Source organism: Danio aesculapii, chromosome 13 (assembly GCF_903798145.1).
Source record: "Danio aesculapii chromosome 13, fDanAes4.1, whole genome shotgun sequence".
Classification (NCBI taxonomy): domain Eukaryota; kingdom Metazoa; phylum Chordata; class Actinopteri; order Cypriniformes; family Danionidae; genus Danio; species Danio aesculapii.
The window spans coordinates 5,247,836-5,270,695 of record NC_079447.1 but is presented as its reverse complement, the minus strand read 5'-3'; the positions used below and the strand labels follow the sequence as shown (position 1 = coordinate 5,270,695).

General features: G+C 34.2%; 1 protein-coding gene across 1 annotated transcript in view; it reads left to right on the top strand.

The window, feature by feature from the left end:
* Positions 1-22,860, top strand: part of mertka (c-mer proto-oncogene tyrosine kinase a) — a 78,488-nt gene that overhangs the window by 24,059 nt on the left and 31,569 nt on the right. Inside the window, exons 4-7 of the mRNA XM_056471424.1 lie at positions 6,218-6,304; positions 7,259-7,374; positions 9,990-10,170; positions 12,376-12,521. Coding sequence (XP_056327399.1) covers positions 6,218-6,304; positions 7,259-7,374; positions 9,990-10,170; positions 12,376-12,521 — 530 coding nt within the window. The remainder of the gene's footprint in view (positions 1-6,217; positions 6,305-7,258; positions 7,375-9,989; positions 10,171-12,375; positions 12,522-22,860) is intronic.

The following is a 22,860-nucleotide window of genomic DNA, read 5'->3' as shown; positions in this document are numbered from 1 at the left end:
TGTTAGCTAGTAGCTACATTATTCTGATGCTTCTGGATATACAAGACTTGTTATTTATATGTTATAATATTTACTGGAGAAAATGTTTATATTTGCTGTATGTTGTATACATGATAATACAATATTAGGTTTGTTTTTAATAATATTCAGCAAAAAGAATGGAGTGAATGAAAGCTGTGGGAATATGAGTTGTTGGAAAGTGTGTATAAGGTGTCATTTATAAGTTCTGTGTTAAAGCTTATAATACTACAACACCAATTAAATCATTTCAAGAGTTCCCACTTAGATATGCTTGGCGTTTAAAGCAGGTTTGGCATGCTGTCCCGGGAAAGAACCTTGAGCTCGGAGATATTTGAGCCCAGGGCTCCCGCCCAGTCGATAAGCATATCAGGAGATCCGAGATCAGGTAGGTCTCGAGAGCTCCCCCTTTAGATAAGGGAGGAAAAGGAGGAGATGGGGTGGAAGGGGGGATTCTTCCAAACGAAGATAGAGCAGTAGGGAGAAAATGATCCATTTATAGTAAACTAGGATCACTCTGATTGGATTATTACTGATTACAGATGAGCGGCCAGACGTGCTCAATCATATCACGTGCTCCTCTCGAAATTAGTTTATGAAACTTCACTTCAAACAACAAAATTATTAATTATAAGGAAATATTTAAATTAAAAATTTCTAAGTTAAATCCACTGTTGGACGTTGTTGCCATGTGGTAACATTTCATAAAGTACCTTAAAAAAATAACTTTTTCCAATTTTCCATTTTTTTTTACAGCACTTAAAGTTAAGCTTTTTAAGAAAAGAAAAAGTCTAATATTTTTAAATAGATTTATCATAATGCGTGCGGTCGAGGGTTAATTAACTCGTTTCCTTCAACACTGAGTTCAAAACTCTTTTCAAATGAGTAGAATTAACTTTCAGCCAATTTTGAGTTAACTCCACTCATTTCACTGTAAAACCCAAAAGTCAACTTTATCAAGTGTAGATCTATTATATGAGAGACTTGCTTTGTTTACCAAAAATGAGAATCTAATTGTATTTGCATTGCAAACATTTAATAAAAGTTAAAAAGGCATTATTTTTTATGTCGTACTGTATGTTAGGTTTTTAGGTATGACACTCCCAAAATCATTCCCGCATAAATCCGAAGACTTTTCACAAAATTCTCTGCAGAAATAGCAAAAAATGTCCGCAGATTCTGTCTGGCCCTACTAATTACTAATAAATAAAATATTTCTGTTGAGACCACTGGACTATTATTTTCGTCATTATAGGCCTGTGTTATTATGGACCATCATTTAATGTATTAATTTTATAACAGTAATAATTGTAATTAATTAGATTTAATTTCCGAGTGCATCTCATTGCAAGTTTGTGAAGATGAATGGCTTTTGCTGCATTCCCAAATGCATGTCAGAATGTATCTTGTGTGGAGCAGTATCAATCTCCATTACAGCCGCTGTGACACACTGAACACCCCCTTCTTTGTGCAGATGCAGTGCTGTGCTGTGCTTCACTATCAACAAAAACACATATACTTATTTTAGATTTATCAGAATTTACAGTTTGACATTTGCAGAAATCTCAGTTGCATTTTATTTAGATAGATGGATAGATAGCGCCACACAGTTTTGTGGCAACGGTGTGAATATAAGCAGCCTCTAATGATAAATGAATTCATTCTAGTTTTTATAATCACACTTGATTGCAGAAACACTTTGATTGACATTCTCCCTTTGTATGTGTCATCTGAGGGGGGGAAACCCCTGGTCAGTTTGAAAGAGGTATACAAAATTATTTATGGGGTATTTTGACCTGAAGCTTCACATACACAGTCTAAGCATGCCGGAGACTTATTTTACATCCTGCAAAAATGGGCATAATAGGTCCCCTTTTTTAAAGAATATTTTGGAATTACCTTGGTGCATTAGTGTATTAAGCATTGCTCTTTCTGCTACTCTTTTGTTAATGTTGTTGTAAACCCCATCCCAGAGTGATTTCAGATGTAAATGCAGAGTCTGCGCCCATGGCTGATCTCCAAACCCAATAATTACAGGCTGTCACAAGTGTAGAGTTTTCTTCCTGGCACACAGATATACTTATAATCTGTTTCTTTTCGTAGATTTTATATATGTGTATATATATATATAGATGGCCTAAATTTAGTTTGTTTGATTTATGAAAAGAAGTTCTTTCTGTTTGGCCATTTTTGCTTATGAACTAAAGCTAAGGTCATAAATGTAACTTTGCAAAATGTTCCTGTTCATATCTTGGCTTTGGTTGGCAATGTTTCTGTGTGGGTTCAGTCAATTTGCTGTTCAAAACTCTGCTCATACACAATTTATTGTATTTTTGCGGTGATTTACTAGCAGCACTGTTGCGAGCATGTTACTATACTGCCCCTTTTTAATGGTAAAATGGCCTTTAGTGCATTTTAATTTTACAGTATGACATTTTTTACACCATTTTACTGTAATTAATTTACATTTTACACTAACTGTACAAAACCTTTATTTTTAATATTGCATTGAATAAATTCCTGACAAATGTTTTCATTAAATGTCTCCTTTTTGTCTTCAACTACAGTAGCGGTACTTGATTACAGTAAAACACCGCAAATTTCTAATATGCAGTAAGTTACTGTAAAAGTTTTTAGGTGACCCACAATGCAGTGCATAGTACAGTAGTGAACTCTAAAGAATGGATGTGGTATTTTACAGGGTGTTTTTGCCATAGATAACAGTGTATAAGAGTTACAGGTTTAGTTGCAGTTCATTCGTTTCTGAGTGGTTGTTTGTTTAAAGGGATAGTTCACCCAAAAAATGATTATTCTGACATCTTTTACTCGCCTGTCACTTGTGCAAAATCTGAGATTCTTCCTTCTGTTAAACACAAAATAAATGCTGGTAGATGCCAGCAAGTAAGATATCTTCTTGTTTTTCTCAGGGAAGTTTAACTCAAGAATAATTAATACATATTAATAATAATAATAATTAGTATAATGTATTTTTATAGAGCACCTTAAAATATAGACAATGTTTCTGTGTGGGTTCAGTCAATTTGCTGTTCAAAACTCTGCTCATACACAATTTATTGTATTTTTGCGGTAACTTACTAGCAGCACTGTTGCCAGCATGTTACTGTAACTGCCCCTTTTTTATGGTAAAATGGCCTTTAGTGCATTTTAATTTTACAGCATGACATTTTTTATACCATTTTACTGTAATTAATTTACATTTTACACTAGCTGTACAAAACCTTTATTTTTAATATTGCATTGAATAAATTCCTGACAAATGTTTTCATTAAATGTCTCCTTTTTGTCTTCAACTACAGTAGCGGTACTTGATTACAGTAGAACACCGCAAATTTCTAATATGCAGTAAGTTACTGTAAAAGTTTTTAGGTGACCCACAATGCAGTGCATAGTACAGTAGTGAACTCTAAAGAATGGATGTGGTATTTTACAGGGTGTTTTTGCCATAAATAACAGTGTATACGAGTTACAGATTTAGTTGCAATTCATTAGATTCTGAGTGGTTGTTTGTTGAAAGGGATAGTTCACCCAAAAAATGATTATTCTGACATCTTTTACTCGCCTGTCACTTGTGCAAAATCTGAGATTCTTCCTTTTGTTAAACGCAAGAAAATGCTGGTAGATGCCAGTAAGTAAGATATCTTCTTGTTTTTCTTAGGGAAGTTTAACTCAAGAATAATTAATACATATTAATAATAATAATAATTAGTATAATGTATTTTTATAGAGCACCTTAAAATATAGACAATGTTTCTGTGTGGGTTCAGTCAATTTGCTGTTCAAAACTCTGCTCATACACAATTTATTGTATTTTTGCGGTAACTTACTAGCAGCACTGTTGCCAGCATGTTACTGTAACTGCCCCTTTTTTATGGTAAAATGGCCTTTAGTGCATTTTAATTTTACAGCATGACATTTTTTATACCATTTTACTGTAATTAATTTACATTTTACACTAGCTGTACAAAACCTTTATTTTTAATATTGCATTGAATAAATTCCTGACAAATGTTTTCATTAAATGTCTCCTTTTTGTCTTCAACTACAGTAGCGGTACTTGATTACAGTAGAACACCGCAAATTTCTAATATGCAGTAAGTTACTGTAAAAGTTTTTAGGTGACCCACAATGCAGTGCATAGTACAGTAGTGAACTCTAAAGAATGGATGTGGTATTTTACAGGGTGTTTTTGCCATAGATAACAGTGTATAAGAGTTACAGGTTTAGTTGCAGTTCATTCGTTTCTGAGTGGCTGTTTGTTTAAAGGGATAGTTCACCCAAAAAATGATTATTCTGACATCTTTTACTCGCCTGTCACTTGTGCAAAATCTGAGATTCTTCCTTCTGTTAAACACAAAATAAATGCTGGTAGATGCCAGCAAGTAAGATATCTTCTTGTTTTTCTCAGGGAAGTTTAACTCAAGAATAATTAATACATATTAATAATAATAATAATTAGTATAATGTATTTTTATAGAGCACCTTAAAATATAGACAATGTTTCTGTGTGGGTTCAGTCAATTTGCTGTTCAAAACTCTGCTCATACACAATTTATTGTATTTTTGCGGTGACTTACTAGCAGCACTGTTGCCAGCATGTTACTGTAACTGCCCCTTTTTAATGGTAAAATGGCCTTTAGTGCATTTTAATTTTACAGCATGACATTTTTTATACCATTTTACTGTAATTAATTTACATTTTACACTAGCTGTACAAAACCTTTATTTTTAATATTGCATTGAATAAATTCCTGACAAATGTTTACATTAAATGTCTCCTTTTTGTCTTCAACTACAGTAGCGGTACTTGATTACAGTAGAACACCGCAAATTTCTAATATGCAAATTTGTAACTTGGTTTCAGAAAATTAGGTATCATTTAGGAACATTTGCATTCAAGAAACGTTCTCATTTCCAGACAGAACCCACACTGTAAAAAAAAATCTGTAAATTACCACTAATTTCTTTCTTTCTTTTTGTGCTTTTAAATTGCTTTATGAGACCTTGATCTTTCTTCCAACAACATATGATATTGATAGGGTTGCCTGTACTTTTTCTGTTATTTTACAGACTTGGTATTATTATATTATTTATATTATTCTATTACTTAAATTTATATTATTATTTATATTATTATATTATGTATCATATTATGCTGGTTGTATCAGTGTTAATCTAACATGAAAAACAACCAGCAATACATTTATTACAGTATTTATTCACATTTGTTAATGTTAGTTAATGAAAATAATGTTGCTAATTGTTAGCTCTTGTTAACTCACAGTGCATTAACTGCTGTTAACAGGCATTAAATTGGATTTTAATAATGCATCAGTAAATGCTGAACTTAATAAATGCTGTACAAGCGTTATTCACTATTAGCTCTGGTTAGTTTAAGCCAGGGGTCACCAATCTGGGTCCTGGAGGGCCGGTGTCCCTGCAGGGTTTAGCTCCAACTTGCCTCAACACACCTGGCTGGGTGTTTCAAGTATACCTAGTAAGACCTTGATTAGCTCATTCAGGTGTGTTTGATTAGGGTTGGAGCTAAAATCTGCAGGACACCGGCCCTCCAGGAACAAGTTTGGTGACCCCTGGTTTAAGCAATGAAACATTATTATAAAGTGACCATTATTTCTTATACAAACTATCGATTCAAACTACTAAAATGTCAATAAAAGCCACATTGTTAAACCTCACAGTTGAATTTTGCCTAATTTCTCCACATTTTCCAGCCGCTGTGGTGTTTAAGTCAGGATCTGTCCTGCTGTCAGTCGGAGATAGACAGCGTTTGATACTAAAAGCGTGCACATCAGCAAATAAATAGCCTCCTTTCAACCCCAGTGTGTGCGTCTCCGAGCATGAGCAGAAATGCACTCGCACAAAAGGGATATTATGGTTGTGGTTGTGTCCGAGTGGGACTGGAGTGTTGGCATGGAGTGGCACTGAAAGACTCTTACTGTGCCACATGCTGGCGGTGAAGGTTACACAATCCTGCATGCGTTTGGCCTTACAGTGCATATTTGATGTACAGTTGAAGTCAGAATTATTAGCCCTTCTGTATATTTTAGAATGCTTTGAAAACCCCAGAGCATCAATGTTTTTTCTGGAAGGCAGAAAACTTAAATAGGTTTTAGTTTGTGCAAACTGAAGTTAGAAAGTGTTTTATTTTTCTGCTCTGCAGGTATTGATGCACCCACTCAGTACAGCTGTGAAGCTCACAATGAGAAAGGCCTGACTGCGTCCAGAGAAGCTCACATCAATATTAAAGGTAAAGCCCATGCAGTTTGTTTCATTAAATAAAATAATACTTTATTTTGTTTTAGTTTATTATTAATTTAATTTCATTTCATTTTTATTAATTAATTTATATTTGTGTTGTTTTATTTGAATTATTTTATTGTTTTTATTTTATTTTATTAATTTATTTACTTATATTTATTTTTTATATATATATATATTTATTTTTTATTATTTTATTTATTTATTTTTATTTGTTTATTTTTTATGTATTTATTTTATATTTATTTTTATTATTTTAATGTTTTTATTTTCATTATTTATTTATATTTTTATATTTATTTATTATCTTATTTTCATTATTTTATTTATTTGTTTTTATATTTATTTACTATTTTTAAAACATAATTTTAATAATTTAATTACAAATCTATTTTATTTATATATTTTTTGTATTTACTTTTATATTTATTTATTTTAATTATTTCTGTGGTTTTTGTTTTGTTTTATTTATGGTTTATTTTATTTTATTTTTATTTATTTTTTAATTAATTTATTTATATTTATTTTATATTTATGTATTGTTTTATTTTAATTATTTCATTGTTTATTTATTTAATCTATTTATTTTTATATTTATTTCATATTTATCTATTGTTTTGTTTTAAAAATGTTAGTTTTTATTTTATTTATTAATTTTTATATTTATTTTTTTATATTTCATTTATATTTATTTATTTTTATATAATTTTATTAATTAAGAATTTACTAATCTACAATTATTAAATTAATTACTTTATTTAAAAGTCCAAGTTCTTCATGCTGTTGTAACATTATTTCAAAAAAGTATTTATTTATATTTTGTTACAGTGTGAGTTAACACACAAAATAGTCCAAGAATTAACACTGAAACTCTTTTGTGCTTTAGAAATTTTCCATCAAACCTCACAGACTGTAGTTTCACATTCCTTCTCCTTGTTTTCAGAGCTTCCAGAAAAAGTGTCAAAGGTCACAGTGGTGAAGCGAGAGGCGAATAAACTCTTGTTAAGCTGGACTCCAGGACACGATGGCTTCTCTCCTCTCAGCATCTGCTACATCACGGTAAATACAGACTAGAGTCAGCATTATATGATGAAAGGAGCATAGTATTCAGTTCAGAAGAAGGTTTTTTGGTTTAGTAAAACAAGCAGGTTTTTACCCTGAAAGAACAGTTTTAAAGGGAGCTATCATGCAAAAATCTCGTTTATAAGTGGTTTAAGCGCAGTAGTGTGGCAACAGTGTGTGACTTCAAGCAGTGTTTAATGGTAAAAAGGAATTAATTCTATTTTCTATAGTCACGCTTGATAAAAACAGTCTGCAGAAACACTTTGATTGACATTCTCCCTATGTAATGGCCCATTTCCACTGACTAGTACAGTATGGTACGGGTCACCTTCAGTGCTTAATATGTGAATTGCGAGGTCCCGGAACAGATCGGGGTAACGGATCCGGCATGTTACCCGAGGATGTAGAATCTTGCTCTTTACTTCCATAGAACAAGCTTACATCCATTTTTCTATCAAAATATGTATATATATATATATATATATATATATTATATAGTATATATATATATATATATATATATATATATATATATATATATATATATATAAGTACAATTAAATGAAAAATAATACAATATGTAATAATGATAATATGTGAAAATGCCCACATGTCAGTAAACACATCTTAAAAAGTACCACTTATCGCATAATGTTGTCCTGAGGTGACGAAAAGAAAAATAGAATTTCTGAACATAAAAAAATAAAATAAATAATAAAAAAAATCTTCATAAAACCTGACGAAAGGCTTCTCTACAACTTCACAAATACACTCATTTTTTGTACAGTACATGTTACTTTAAATGAGGTTAATTAAGCAAATAATCTTCACTTATTCTCAAACCATGTGCTTCTGTCACCATAAGTCAGAAAATGAAGCTCCACCTTCAGACGGTGCTAGATAATAATAATAAATGTTATTTGTATAGCACTTTTCCTACATGCATGCAACTCAAAGTGCTTCACAAACAACAAACAAGCATTAAAATAAACCACATAAAACTGTAGAGACAAATAAAGCATAATAAACAACAAATATATACTCAGAGAAAAGCAAATATGTACATGCATAGATGCATTTATCCACACAATAACACACACAATAGTCCTCACATTTGCATCCACACACACCATACATGCAATTTTAAAAAGATGCGTCTTAACACGCTTTTTTAAAAAGATAGTGTCTCCCACACCTTATTGGAGGTTTTATTGATATTTTTTCTAACATTTTAATTGGTTGCAAACATTTTAAGAAATCTGTGCTTAGCACGAGCCTTAAAGGGCACCTAGGTTAGCTCTTTTTTCAGATTTAATATATGTGTTTTGCGTCTCCAGAATGTGTCTGTAAAGTTTCAGCTCCAAACACCCATCAGATTTTTCATTATACCTTTTGCAAGATTCTATTATATACATTTTTGCACTAGGGGGCTGTTTTGTCGTACTGCGCCTTTAAGGCTAGTCCTCCCCGCCCACCGTTTCTACATGCCTTTCTGCGTGCCTTAATCTCCTCCCTCGGCTGCGTCAGACAACAGACAGACTTAAAGGAAGCAGATCTCACGAAGCGTTTGTCAGAAATACTACAGTAAAAACTTTAGCAATGAGTATTTGTTGTGCAATTGCATCGATGAGTCACACAAAGTTCACGCGCGCGCACAAACACACACGCGCACACACACAGCAGCAGACACACACACAGACAGAGCGCGTTTAGCTTTGCACTCTTTTTGCACGCAAATGTGACAGGATACAGGTTAATCTCCACTGCTGTATGGATATCTGTTATGTTAATGTACAAAATAAACATGATTTAACGTCCACAAACCGGGACTGAAGCGTCTTTTATAATTGTTCTGACACGCGGCTGTGCTGATGAAGTAAAGCTGAAGTAAACCGCTGTAATTCATTACACACATGCTCTGTTTTAAAACATTTTAAACATGTGAAACTCACTCTTGATCACATTTGATGATGATTGATGATCCTAGCAAACTGAACAGACCTTTTATTCCCGGTTGCTTTGCGCACGTCTGGTCTTGCTGATATGATTATACACGTGACTACAGGGACATGTTAATACGCAGCTGTCAATCAATTCGGTGGGCGGGGGGACCGCACTCCTACGTCAAGTTGCGGTCGAGCTGAAAACCGCTCCAATTGGTCCACCGTTTTTATGTTGCTAAATTGAAAAAAAAAGCACTGGGTGTGTTTATATCAGCCCAATATGACGGTCTATACACCATACATGCACATATGTCTGTCCAAACAGCTTGAAAAGTAGATTTTTCACCATAGGTGCCCTTTAAGAAAACTTTCTGTTGCCTGAGAGCAACGTTGTGCTGTAGAGGGATAATAAAACTACAAAGAAATATGCTAAAAAGATAATTAAAACATAAATTTGGCAAAGCACACAAATGATTAAAAATGATAATAAAATATATGTTATATCACATTTCAACATAATCACTTGGTAAAAAAGCACAACTAAAAGTGATGATCGTCATTTTTGTAAAGCTGCTTTGAAACGATAATCACTGTGGAAAGCACTATATAAATATACTTTGATAATTTTTTTTGCAATAAACCCTCATCGCTCTCTGTGATGTATTGTAGGTGCGAGAGCTCCTGGGTGCGGGCAGCCCTACAGCGGCTCACAGCACCGCAGTGCCTCCGTTCCAGTATGAGATCAACAACCTGAAGGCCATGACCTGGTACAACATGAGTGTGTCCTGCAGCAATGAGATCGGCCCATCGCCACCCAGCGCATGGGTGCAGAGCAACACCACTGAGGGCGGTGAGATATACACTAAACACACTCTGTCATCAAAAACACCAATATAGTGGCAATGACAAGCCGTAATGGCAGCTACACTGGGATCTTGGGCTGAACGATACAGTTGAAGTCAGAATTATTAGTAATTTTTTTTTTCTTTAACAAAGCAAGGAATTTTTCACAGTATTTCATATAATATTTTTTCTTCTGGAGAAAGTCTTATTTGTTTTATTTTGTCTAAAATAAAAGCAGTTTTAAAAATTATTTTTATCCATTTGAAGGTAAATGTTATTACTCCCCTTAAACAATATATTGTGGATTTTTCTATACTGCTTCCTAAAAACAAATAAAATAGTAAATAAAAATAAATAAAATAGTTGAAAGAACATGTTAAAAAAACCTAACATATACCCTAGGAAAAGTATAAGAGAAAATTTTAACAGCTTGACTTATCCAAACCGAGGTAAGCCTTATAGTCCCATGCCTAAAGCTGTTAGCTGTAGTGTTTTTTTTTTTTTTGTGGGTTGGGTTCATGAAGGATTTCCTCTGGATTCCTAAAAGATAAGCACTGAGGTTTATCTCACACTTTATTACTAACATAATGCAATATGAAAACGGTTTATTGGCTTCTGAACCATTTGTCTCTGGTCGATAATTTATATCATGCTTAAGAGATGATTAACAGTCAATATGAAATCAATGTGTTTTATTATCACTGATATATTGTTGTTATTGTTATTATTTAAAAAAAAATAAGTTTTCACAATAATTCTGTAATTTTTATTTTGTTTTTATTTTTTTAAATAATTTTATTCATGTATATACTGTTGTTGTTTTGTTAATATTTTAAATTATATGTTTTATATTTGTATAAACTATTTCTGTATATCATGTTGTTTTTTTTGTTAATGTTTTAAATTATAATTATTTTTTACATTTCAATTTTCACATTAATTCTAAAGCTTTAGATTTCTTTATTTTAATATTGTATTTATTTATATACTGTTGTTGTTTTTGTTTATTTTTTTTAATTTCTGTTTAACCTCCTAGGGCTTGAGTGTCCACATATGTGGACAGCACATTTGAGCTCTTAAATATTTATATTTTGTTAGACATACAGTGTCATCCTGCAACTGTTTTGCAGAATATGAAACGTCCCAAACCCTATTTTTAACTGTCCAAAATGGAGAAAAAATAGTTTTTACTCTCTGATAAAAGCAAGTCAAAGCAAGTTTTAAAAAAAATCTATGGTATAAATGCATTAAATAAAATTCAGGAAAAAGTGTTTTATATCAATTCAGACCACCATTCCACATATATGGACATCATTTTTCTCTAAAAGTACATCATATCAAAACATTATACTTAGATTTTTATTCTAATTAGGTTCCAATAAGCTCAAATAGCAAAGAGAAATGGAAAAAAATGCATGTGAAAAAACATCTTGGGCCTTAAGAGGTAAACGGAGAGAAGATTATTTTCAACACATTTCTAAACATAATAGTTTTAATAACTCATCTCTAATAACTGATTTATTTTATCTTTGCCATGATGACAGTAAATAATATTAGACTAGATATTTTTCAAGACCCTTCTATACAGCTTAAAGTGACATTTAAAGGCTTAACTAGGTTAATTAGGTTAACTAGGCAGGTTAGGGTATTGTACAAGTTATTGTATAATGATGGTTTGTTCTGTAGACAGTCAAAAAAAATCTAGCTTAAAGGGGCTAAATAAGATTCAAAGGGGGGCTAATAATTCTGACTTCAACTATATATATATATATATATATATATATATATATATATATATATATATATATATATATATATATATATATATATATATATATATATATATATATATATATATATATATATATATATATAATTTTTTTTTTAATTTATTATTTTTATAATATATATATATATTTATATATATTTTTTTTATTTTATTATATATATATAACTTCTGTTTTCTCATTAATTCTAAAGTTTTAGATTTATTTAAATTTCTATTAATTTATTTGTATTTTATTTTTAAAGGTTTTATATGTTTTTTATTTTCTTTAGTAGTTATTTTAGCACTTCAAGCTAGACAAAATTGTATTATTATTGTAGTTGACTTTAACTCCAATAGTGGATTTTTCTTAAGCTTAATTTTACTTATCAACAATAACCCTGATGTGTACTGAAATTGAATAATTTAGTTTTTTTTTCTCATCAGTTCCATCAGAGGCCCCGCAAAACTTGACTGTTCATATAAACAATTCCATGCTGTTGATCCGATGGGAAGCTCCGCCTCCTGACAAGCTGAATGGAATTTTGCAAGGATATGATGTCACTATTAAGCACGGGACACATACAAACACGGTTAGTGATTGCATTTGAAGGTACTCTCAGGTAGTATTTTCAAGAAAAAAAACTTGTTCATATTTTTAAGATTGACAATTTCAGAATGTTTTGAACTTTTTATTAATTTTATTAGATTTTGAGTTGAGAAAAAAAGGCAAATGATGTTTTATTCATTCATTCATTCATTCATTCATTCATTTTTTTTTTGGCTCAGTCCCTTTATTAATCTGGGGTTGCCACAGTGGAATGAACCAACTTATCCAGCATATGTTTTATGCAGCGGATGCCCTTCCAGCCACAACCCAGCACTGGAAAACACCCATACACACATTCACTACGGACAATTTAAAAAATACTTGCCCAATTCACCTATTTCGCATGTGTTTGGACTGTGGTGTAAACCGGAGTACTTGGAGGAAGCCCACGCCAACACAGGGAGAACATGCAAACTCCACCCAGAAATGCCAGTTGGCCCAGCCAAGGCTCGAACCCACGACCTTTCATCTATGAGGCGACAGCATTACCCTCTGCACCACAGAGCCACCTTCTTAGACATTTTCATTATTATTACTATTATTTTCTAAATCAGAGTCATTATTAGACAATAATTATTGCAGTCAGTTTCTGGTCCCGGCGATCAGGGTTGTCGTGGTCCTAACCTTCAACCACCACCCATTCCACAATGCACCGGCCCCTTACTGCTCCCCCTGCAGGTGGCAAACCTGCAGGAGGATGCTCCTACATCGTTACTTCGGGCTAAGCCCAGCTGGGTTCCGTAGGATAAAACCTGGCCATCAGGTGCTCGCATATGAGCCCCAACCCCAGGCCTGGCTCCAGGGTGGGGCCCCAGCTGCGCCATACCGGGCGACATCGCATTCCTTGATATTTTTTCACTCATAAAGGGTTTTTGAATCGCACCTGTCCCCTAAGACCTTTTTGCCTTTGGAGACCCTACCAGGGGAATTAGCCCCCGACAACATAACTCTTAGCATCGCCCAGGCACTCAAACCCCTCCACCATGATAAGGTGACGGTTCATGGAGGGTTCGAGAGAATAACTCGAGAGGATGCCTCCTGGATCTAGGGAGGTGTTCCAGGCATGTCCCAACGGGAGGAGGTCTCGGGGAAGACCCAGGGCATGTTGGAGGGACTATGTCTCTCGGCTGGCCTGGGAACCCCTCTGGATCTTTCTGGAGGAGCTGGAGGAAGTGTCTGGGGAGAGGGAAGTCTGGGGTACTCTTCTGAGACTGCTGCCCCTGTGACCCGGCCCTGGAAAGCGGAAGAAAATGAATGAATGAATGAATGAATGAATTATTGCAGTTGTATTTGTTTTAGTGTTGGTGGTATAACATAGTTCATCATTTCTAATTTACTTTGTTTTCACAGGCAGGATAATTATCATTTATGGTTTAAGTAGAACATAAAAAACAGTACAGCATTAAAAACATTAAAAAGCCTAAAGTAAATATATTAAAATAATTCTTTGAATATTATTGAAGCATTCACTGAAATAAATTGCATTCTGTATTTTTGCTTAAAGTAAAAAAAATAACTTGACATTTTAAAAAGCAAAGACTGATAAAAAAGACAAAAACAAAATGACAGAAATGAAATAAAAATGCATGTGAAGTAAGAAACGTGGAGACAAGTGTTTGTTTATCCATCCATCTGTCCGTCTGTCCGTCTATTCATCTATCTGAACACCTGTTGTGGAATAATTAAGTTGTTTTGTGGTGCTCTGAATAAGAGAAAACATCCTCAGTAGACTTTGTAGTATCTAGATGGCTCTTATGTAAGCATTTATGTTTTATTAGTCCTGGCGAGTGGCTCGGAGCAGTGTTTTTATCAGGATTGTTCCACAGACATGGTGAGACAACAGTTCACTTCAGCAGCTGTGAGGAAATTAGCTGCAGTCTCTAAGATGAAACAGCTGCTCTTGTTTGCTAGATGAAAGACACTGAGATCATTAGTTTTTACTGTTTCCTTCAGCCCGCTGGAGTTCAGCTGAAACCTAGATTCTCCCTCAAGCTATCTATCTATCTATCTATCTATCTATCTATCTATCTATCTATCTATCTATCTATCTATCTATCTATCTATCTATCTATCTATCTATCTATCTATCTATCTATCTATCTATCTATCTATCTATCTATCTATCTATCTATCTATCTATCTATCTATCTATCTATCTATCTATCTATCTATCTATCTATCTATCTATCTATCTATCTATCCAACTATCCATCTATCTATCCAACTATCCATCTATTAAACTATCCATCTATCTATCTATCTATCTATCCATCCATCCATCCATCCATCCATCCATCCATCCATCCACCTACCGATCATTCTATCATTTTATGTTATATCTATTGTTATATTATTCTATATAGCATTCTAGCATTCTATCTATCGTTCTACTGTTATAGTATTCTATCTATCTTTGTATATATATTGTTCTATCCTTTGTTCTATTGTTTTATCTATCTGTTGATTTATCAATATAGCATTCTGTTTTTTCTCTATCTGTCTGTCTGTCTGTCCGTTAATCCATCCATCCATCCATCCGTCCGTCCGTCCGTCCGTCTGTCTGTCTATCTATCCATCCGTCTATCCATCCGTCTATCTATCCGTCTATCCATCCATCTATCTATCCATCCATCCGTATATCTATCTGTCAATCCATCCATCCATCCATCCATCCATCCATCCGTCCATTCATCTATCTATCTATCCATCCATCCATCCGTCCGTCTGTCCATCCGTCCATCCATCCATCCATCCATCCATCCATCCATCCATTGTTCTATCGTTCTATCTATCTATTGTTCTATCGTTCCATCCATCCATCCATCCATCCATCCATCAATCCACATCTGTCTGTTGGTTAGTCAGATGGATAGATGGATGGATGAGTGGATTGATGGATGAAATAATTGAAATTCAATGAATCAAAATTCAATTTTGATTTTATCCTCCAACACTTATGACAAAACATTAATCCTGTTAAAATGATGATTGCATCACATCCCGCCCCCTTTCCTTCTCAAAGCTCAGTTTCACGTGGAAATCAGTGAAATCAGGTAGTGTGACTTTTGCCGAATGGCATTTAAAAAAAGGTAAAGTCATCTTTTAGCTTAAGGCAGAGTTTCTCAATCCTGGTTTTTGCACCCACCGGTCTGCATATTTTGCATATCAGTCCCAGCTAACCTGGTCATTAGAAGAGCTCTCTGCATAAACTGTGTTGTGACTGACATGTTCCCTTTTCAGTGTGCATCCTTCCCTAGTCCCTTCTTCTTCATTGCACTCTACCGGAGCACAACCTTTATTTCACTTTAAAACATTAGTTTACGGATTTACACAACAGCATTGCCTGTAGAGTCTTATTAGAGAAGCCTGTGAAGTGTGACATAATATTCCTCCCTAAATAAATAAAATATAAATTCACATATAACACACTAAAATGCCATTTGAGTCCACTTTGCAGGGCACTTGTTGTTAAATTAGAACAAACATCTGACGTGAAGAGAGAAACATACTAAATAAGCAGTGCGAGCGCTAGGATAGAGAATCAGGGGCTTAAGATGCACATCTAAATGGTCAAATACATGCAAAAATATGTCAAAACAAAGTGCTTATTGATTATTCACATATGTAATAGCAAATAATAAAGAGTTCAGAATGAAAAGGAAAGTATGCAGTAAATCAGAACTACATGGCTCTTAAAGTGACAGTGCATTGTGCATTTTATTGCCTTCGCTGACTGTGCTTACCATTATTAATCAAACTATAAAAGACAAGAAAAAAGATACTCTGCTTTTGACTGAAGGGTTTTTGTAGTTTTTAATAAGAAATCAAGTTTAATTTTAACAGTGAAGACTATCCTTAAAGCACAGGGTTTTTTTTTCAGCTGTGTTTTTTTTCTACTGTATATTTTTTATTTCTTTTTATAATTTTGTGGACTTTTTGTTAGTTTGTTTTACTTTTTTCTTTGTCCTACTTTGTATTGGAATTAAGAATTGTGAGATTTCATAATATACCATTTTAATTAAAGAAAATCAGTAAAAAATAATCTTAAATTTCATAATACTCGATCTTGCAGATTCGCACTCTATAACATCAGAAAGGTCCGACCCTTCCTATCTGAACATGCAGCTCAACTCATTGTTCAAGCTCTTGTTCTCTCCAAACTGGATTATTGCAACTCTCTACTAGCCGGGCTTCCAGCTAACTCTATCAAACCTCTTCAGCTGCTTCAGAACGCAGCAGCACGAGTGGTCTTTGATGAACCCAAAAGAGCACATGTCACTCCGCTACTCACCTGTTTGCACTGGCTGCCAGTTGCTGCTCGCATCAAATTCAAAGCTCTGATGTTTGCTTACAAAGCGACCTCTGGCTTTGCTCCTTCTTATCTGCTCTCACTTCTGCAGATTTATGTGCCCTCCAGAAACTTGCGTTCTGTGAATGAACGTCGCCTAGTGGTTCCATCCCTAAGAGGGAAGAAATCACTTTCCCGAACTCTCGCATTCAATCTGCCCAGTTGGTGGAATGAACTCCCTAACTACATCAGAACAGCAGAGTCACTTGCTGTCTTCAAGAAACGACTAAAAACTCAACTATTTAATCTCCACTTTCCTTCCTAATCTGTAACTGCCTCTCTGGCTATACCACTAACTGTGCTCTCTCTCTCTCAAAAAAAAAACATTACTAATGCTTTGCTTCTTAGACTTTACACACCTGAAACTTGTCTATAGCATTTGTTCACTGCTGCTCTTATAGTTGTGTAAATTGCTTCCTTGTCCTCATTTGTAAGTCGCTTTGGATAAAAGCATCTGCTAAATGACTAAATGTAAATGTAAATAATACTAACATTTTGGTCATGTGGCCCACTGACAATAGTTTTACATTATCGCAATTGCATTAACTACAGTTACATTAATTAGAAGTTTTTAACCTTTATTTTTATAGGACAGTATAGTGGAGTACATGCACCACTGAATATAAAAAGCTATTCTAAATAAATAAACTTCCTAAGAAAATCTCTGAAAACATAATATAATGTCACTTTACCCAGACTTTAAACTTACCCAAATATGCAACATAACCTGTTTTCTGGAACAACCCCCAGACTGATTTACAAGAGTAAGACAGAAATGATTAGTCCTGTCATAATAATCAATATATGGACTTATCGTAAAACACATGGACATGACCTCAATCATTTTTGGCGATGCAATATATATCGCCCATACATAAAAACCAATTCTAGCATTTTATATATGCTAGATATAAATATATATAACATTTTAGCTGATTGTGCAACATATCTCTCTCTGTTGGAGGTGTCAGTGTTAGTATGGTTAAAAGAAACACTGTAGTATTTACTATAAATTATTGTAGCATATTCAGTGGTGGAAAGAGCTCTGAAAAATCATACTTAAATACCTTTAATTGCCTAAAAATGTAGTGCAAGTAGAGTAAAAGTATCTGTTGTGAATATTACTCAAAGTATGAGTAAAAAGTAGACCATTCAACAGTACTCAAGAGTAGTGAGTATTTCGCTGTGAAAAGCTGATGCATTTACATGTAGTTTGTGTATGTGTGTAAACGTAACATTCTGTAGTGCGTTTAGTTATTGCCCAGCAGGCACACAATGCCATAAGACGTTAATATTAGGTTAGATTTAGGTTGTGATGTCAGGTGACCAAAATTCAATGTCTAGCCAGCGTCTAAGGACAATGTTATTTTGATGTCCAATAACGAGGTCAAACGACGTTGATATTTGATTGATTGTAGGTTGTGTTAGAAAGTGACCAAAATTCAACGTCGAACCAACATCTTAAACCAACGTCATATTGATGTCGAATACTGACATTTATTTGTGAGGTATGGCAACCGAAATCCAATGTTTGATAAATGTCTTATTGGTAACGTCCACACAACATCAAGCTGTAACATAATTAGACATTAGACTCTCATTTAAAGGTCACATCAATAATATTACACATACTGCATATTCCCACCTGCTTAATATTACTCGTCTCCGCCCTTCTCTTACAACCAATAACACAGCAATTCCCATCCATGCATTAGTTACTTCAGACTTAGACTACTGTAATGCACTTCTCTCTGGGCTTCCTTCTAAACTTCTCCATAAACTCCAACTGGGACAGAACCATGTAGCTCGTGTCATCTCTAGGACTTCATCTCATGAGCTCGTCACACCACTTCTTTATCAGCTTCACTGGCTTCCGGTAAAGTTTCGTATTGATTTTAAAATACTACTTCTCACTTTCAAGGCTCTTCATAATCTTGCTCCTCAACATCTCACTGAACTTCTCCATATTTATACCCCTTCTCACACTCTTAGATCAGCCAACTCTTTCTCCATGGTGCCACCTCGCACTCGATCAAGCACAAAGGGTGCGAGATCTTTTAGCTCCGCAGCTCCTCGACTATGGAGCTCGCTTCCCCTGGATCTAAAGAGCAGTGATAGTATTCTCACACATTTAAGTCTCAAAACCCATCTTTTTAAGCAAGCTTTCTGTTGACTTTTTTTTAATCATGTTATTTTATACTTACGATGTGTTTGTGTCTGCAACTTCTCACATGCATTTCTAATCTTGTCTGGCAACGTTTGGCTGTTGATGCTTGTTGTAAGGTGACCATGGGTGTCCAGAAAGGCACAATTTACCAATAAAATGAATTATTATTATTATTATTATTATTATTATTATTATTATTATTATTATTATTATTATTATTATTATTGATATTTGGTTGATTTCAGGTTGGCCATTGGACATTGACATTGGCTTGACGTTGGGTTCTGATGTCAACCCGATTTTCATTTCCAAATGTTCCAACGTCATGTTAGCGTGACGTTGGGGTACAATGTCAGTCTGATGTCATGTTGACGTCTTGTGCCTACTGGGTGTTTAAGGCCATTTTGGTTATACAGTAAACCTCTGTCATCTTCTCATCAGCGACATGCATCTAAACAGTCTCTGCGTCAATATGTGTAAAGATTTTGGACATCTTCTTGGTCACTTTTAATGCTTCCAAACATGTCTTGAGGTAGTTCATTATGATGCGATTTACCTTCTATGTGCGATTTGGTTGGACAGGAATCACAGGACTGATATTTCTAATCCCCATAGACAAGAAAAAATAAAGTAGTGACTGCAGTTTGAAGGAAAATAGTGGAGTAAAAGTACAGATACTACACTAAAAATGGACTCAAGGGAAAGTAAAAGTACACGTTTATAAATCTACTTAGTAAATTACAATTCTTGAGAAAAAACTACACTTTACACCACTGAGTATATTTTCACGTGGGTGCCTGACAGCTGAAAATAGATCTGGTAGCAGATATCGCAGCCTCTGTTACTCTTTACCTTGCACTTTTTTTGTTAACATTTATTATTATTTATTTAGTCTATGCATTTTCACAGTCTGGTTCCAATGCCTCATTATTAAACTGACTATAATTAAATATTCTTAAGAATACAATATTATGTGTTCTTTGGAAGACTGTACTTGCATCATGATACTATTATATTGTCGTCCTGGCATCATATCATGAGTGATATTAAAATTACAATAATATCTCAATATTTCATGGTGCAATATATCATACAATAAAAAATAGTTATCGTTCCTACAAATGAGACGCAGTATGCAGCATGTGCTCATTGTTTCTCTGCTCTCAATGGTGTTTGTCAGTAGCCAGTGACTGATCATGTGGGTGTGGATCCATAACAGCACGGCATTTGATTCTGCACTGGCACAATAGTGTGCTTCCTCTCATGTGCCACTTGCAGGAAACCCACAGCGTTTGCAGAAGTCCTTTGTTATTGTTCGTCTGTCGTGACTCACCACTGGAATTCATGACGGCGCGTTCGATGGTTTTGACAATCTGACCTGCGTGATCTCATTCTGGGATCTGTGTGAAAACAACAGTTACTGGAAATGAGTCCTGCTTTTTACTCTCACAGCTGCCGCTCTCATTCAACAGCATTTAGATCATTCAGTAACATCTGCTCATGATCCTGCGTTATTTTCAATCTCTGTTTATGTTCAGAATGTTGATCTCATTCATTTATTTTACTTCGGCTTAGTCCCTTATTTATCAGAGGTGCCACAGCGGAATGAACTGCCAACTATTTCAGCAGTCTTTTGAACTTTGGAGCACCCGGAGAAAACCCACGCGAACACTGGGAGAACATGGAAACACAGAAATGCCAGCTGACCCAGCCGGGGCTCCTTCTTGCTGCAATGCACTTGTGCTACCTACTGCACCACCGTGACGCCCTAATAGTAGTATAATAATCTGGACAAGACGAATAATCTGTCACATGAAAATTCCAATGCATTTCCTAAAAGAATTGAATTATGCTGATTATAATTACAAACAAATCATTGCATCACATTGCAATTACAGTAAAGGTTTGTATGTTGATTGTAAATGTATTTCTTTTATACAAGTTATCATTATGTCTCTTGAGACTGTAATGCATTACATTGAGCTGATCAGAGTTTATTTTTCAGCAGTCTGTTTTAGTAAGTCAGTTTTAAGAATTTTTTATGGCTTTTTTGCTGAATGCAGTTGCTGAGTGGCTTTTCTGACTGTGGTCAAACAAATGGAGGCCAAGAACTGGAAAAACGTCATTGTTTGTTTGAGCAGAAGTGACTTATCAGAGATTTTGCTCTCTGTTGTGTTTATTTTTTTCTTTCTAGCATTCATTTAAAGAGATTGTTCACCCAAAAAAATGAAAATTATTATTATTATTTACTCCAAACCCGTTTGACTTTCTTTTTTCTGTTGGACACAAATGAAGATATACTAAAGACTGCTGAAAAAAAACAGCCATTGACTTCCATAGTATGTTTTTTTCTTTCTAGTATCAATGGCTGCTTTTTTTCCAGCAGTCTTTAGGATATCTTCATTTGTGTTTAACAGAATAAAGAAAGTCATATGTTTACAACCACTTGAGTTTGAGGAATGATGAGGAAATTATTACATTTTGGTGAAATATCCCTTTAACCATAATGTATTATCGGCAAAAGAAATGTTGATTATGGAAAATTATAATTCAGTTTGGTTGACAAAAAACAATTTTATATATTATATTATTGCAAATAGGTGAAGGCAAATGTATTGTCCCTTCTGTAGAATTTAAATTTTCATATTTCTCCAAGTGATGTTAAACAAAACAATAACTTTTCACAGTATTTCATATAATATTTTTCTTTCAGAGAATTAATTAAACAAATTTAATATTTTTTAGTTCAATTTAATTAGACCATCTTTGCCTTTTTTTTCGATTCGCTGCAGAACAAACCACTTTTGTCTACTAACTTTGATTAATTACCCCAAATTGCCTATTTGGTGTAATTAGCTAAGTTCAATGTCACTTTAAGCTGATAATAGTATCTTAAAGAATATTTAGTCAAATGTTATGTGCTGTCATCATGACAAAGACAAACAAAATCAGTTATTAGAAATTAGTTGTAGGGCGTCACGGTGGCGCAGTGGGTTGCACCATCACCTCACAGCAAGAAGGTCGCTGGTTCGAGCCCAGACTGCGTCAGTTGGCATTTCTGTGTTGAGTGTGCATGTTCTCCCCGTGTTGGCGTGGGTTTCCTCCGAGAGCTCCGGTTTCTCTCACACTCCAAAAACATGTGGTATAGGTTAATTGAATAAACTAAATTGTCTATAGTGTATGTGTGTGAATGCATGTGTATGGGTGTTTCCCAGTGTTGGGTTGCAGCTGGAAAGGCATCCGCTGCGTAAAACACACGCTGGATAAGTTGGCGGTTCATTCATTCCGCTGTGGTGACCCCAGATTAATAAAGGAACTAAGCCGAAAATAAAATAAATGAATGTAGTTTTGATTTTTATTGCATTTTCTTAAAATAATTATGTTTAAATATGTGTTGAAATACATTTCTCTGCATTAGAAAAGTATAAAAAATATTGCTTAAGGGTTTTTAAAAAATGCTAAGCTGCTTTTATATTTTATTATTCTCCAGAAGAAAAAATATTATAGGAAATACTGTGAAAAAATCCCTGCTCTGGTAAACATCATTTGGGAAATATTTGAAAAAGAAAAAAAATCAATAAGAAGGCTGAACATTCTGACTTTTAACTGTATATGCTGGAAAAGAAGTTTAATTGCAGCAGAAATGAGTGGCATGCTCTCCAAATAACCCAAACCATGTGTCGTCCTCAAGGCTCCTAGAAAGATTCACTTCTTGTTTTAAGAAGTGCAACACTAACGTCATGTGTAGAAACATCGACTGATTTGCTGTCAGCATGTCTGGGTCCTCGGGAAGAGAAGTGACAATCA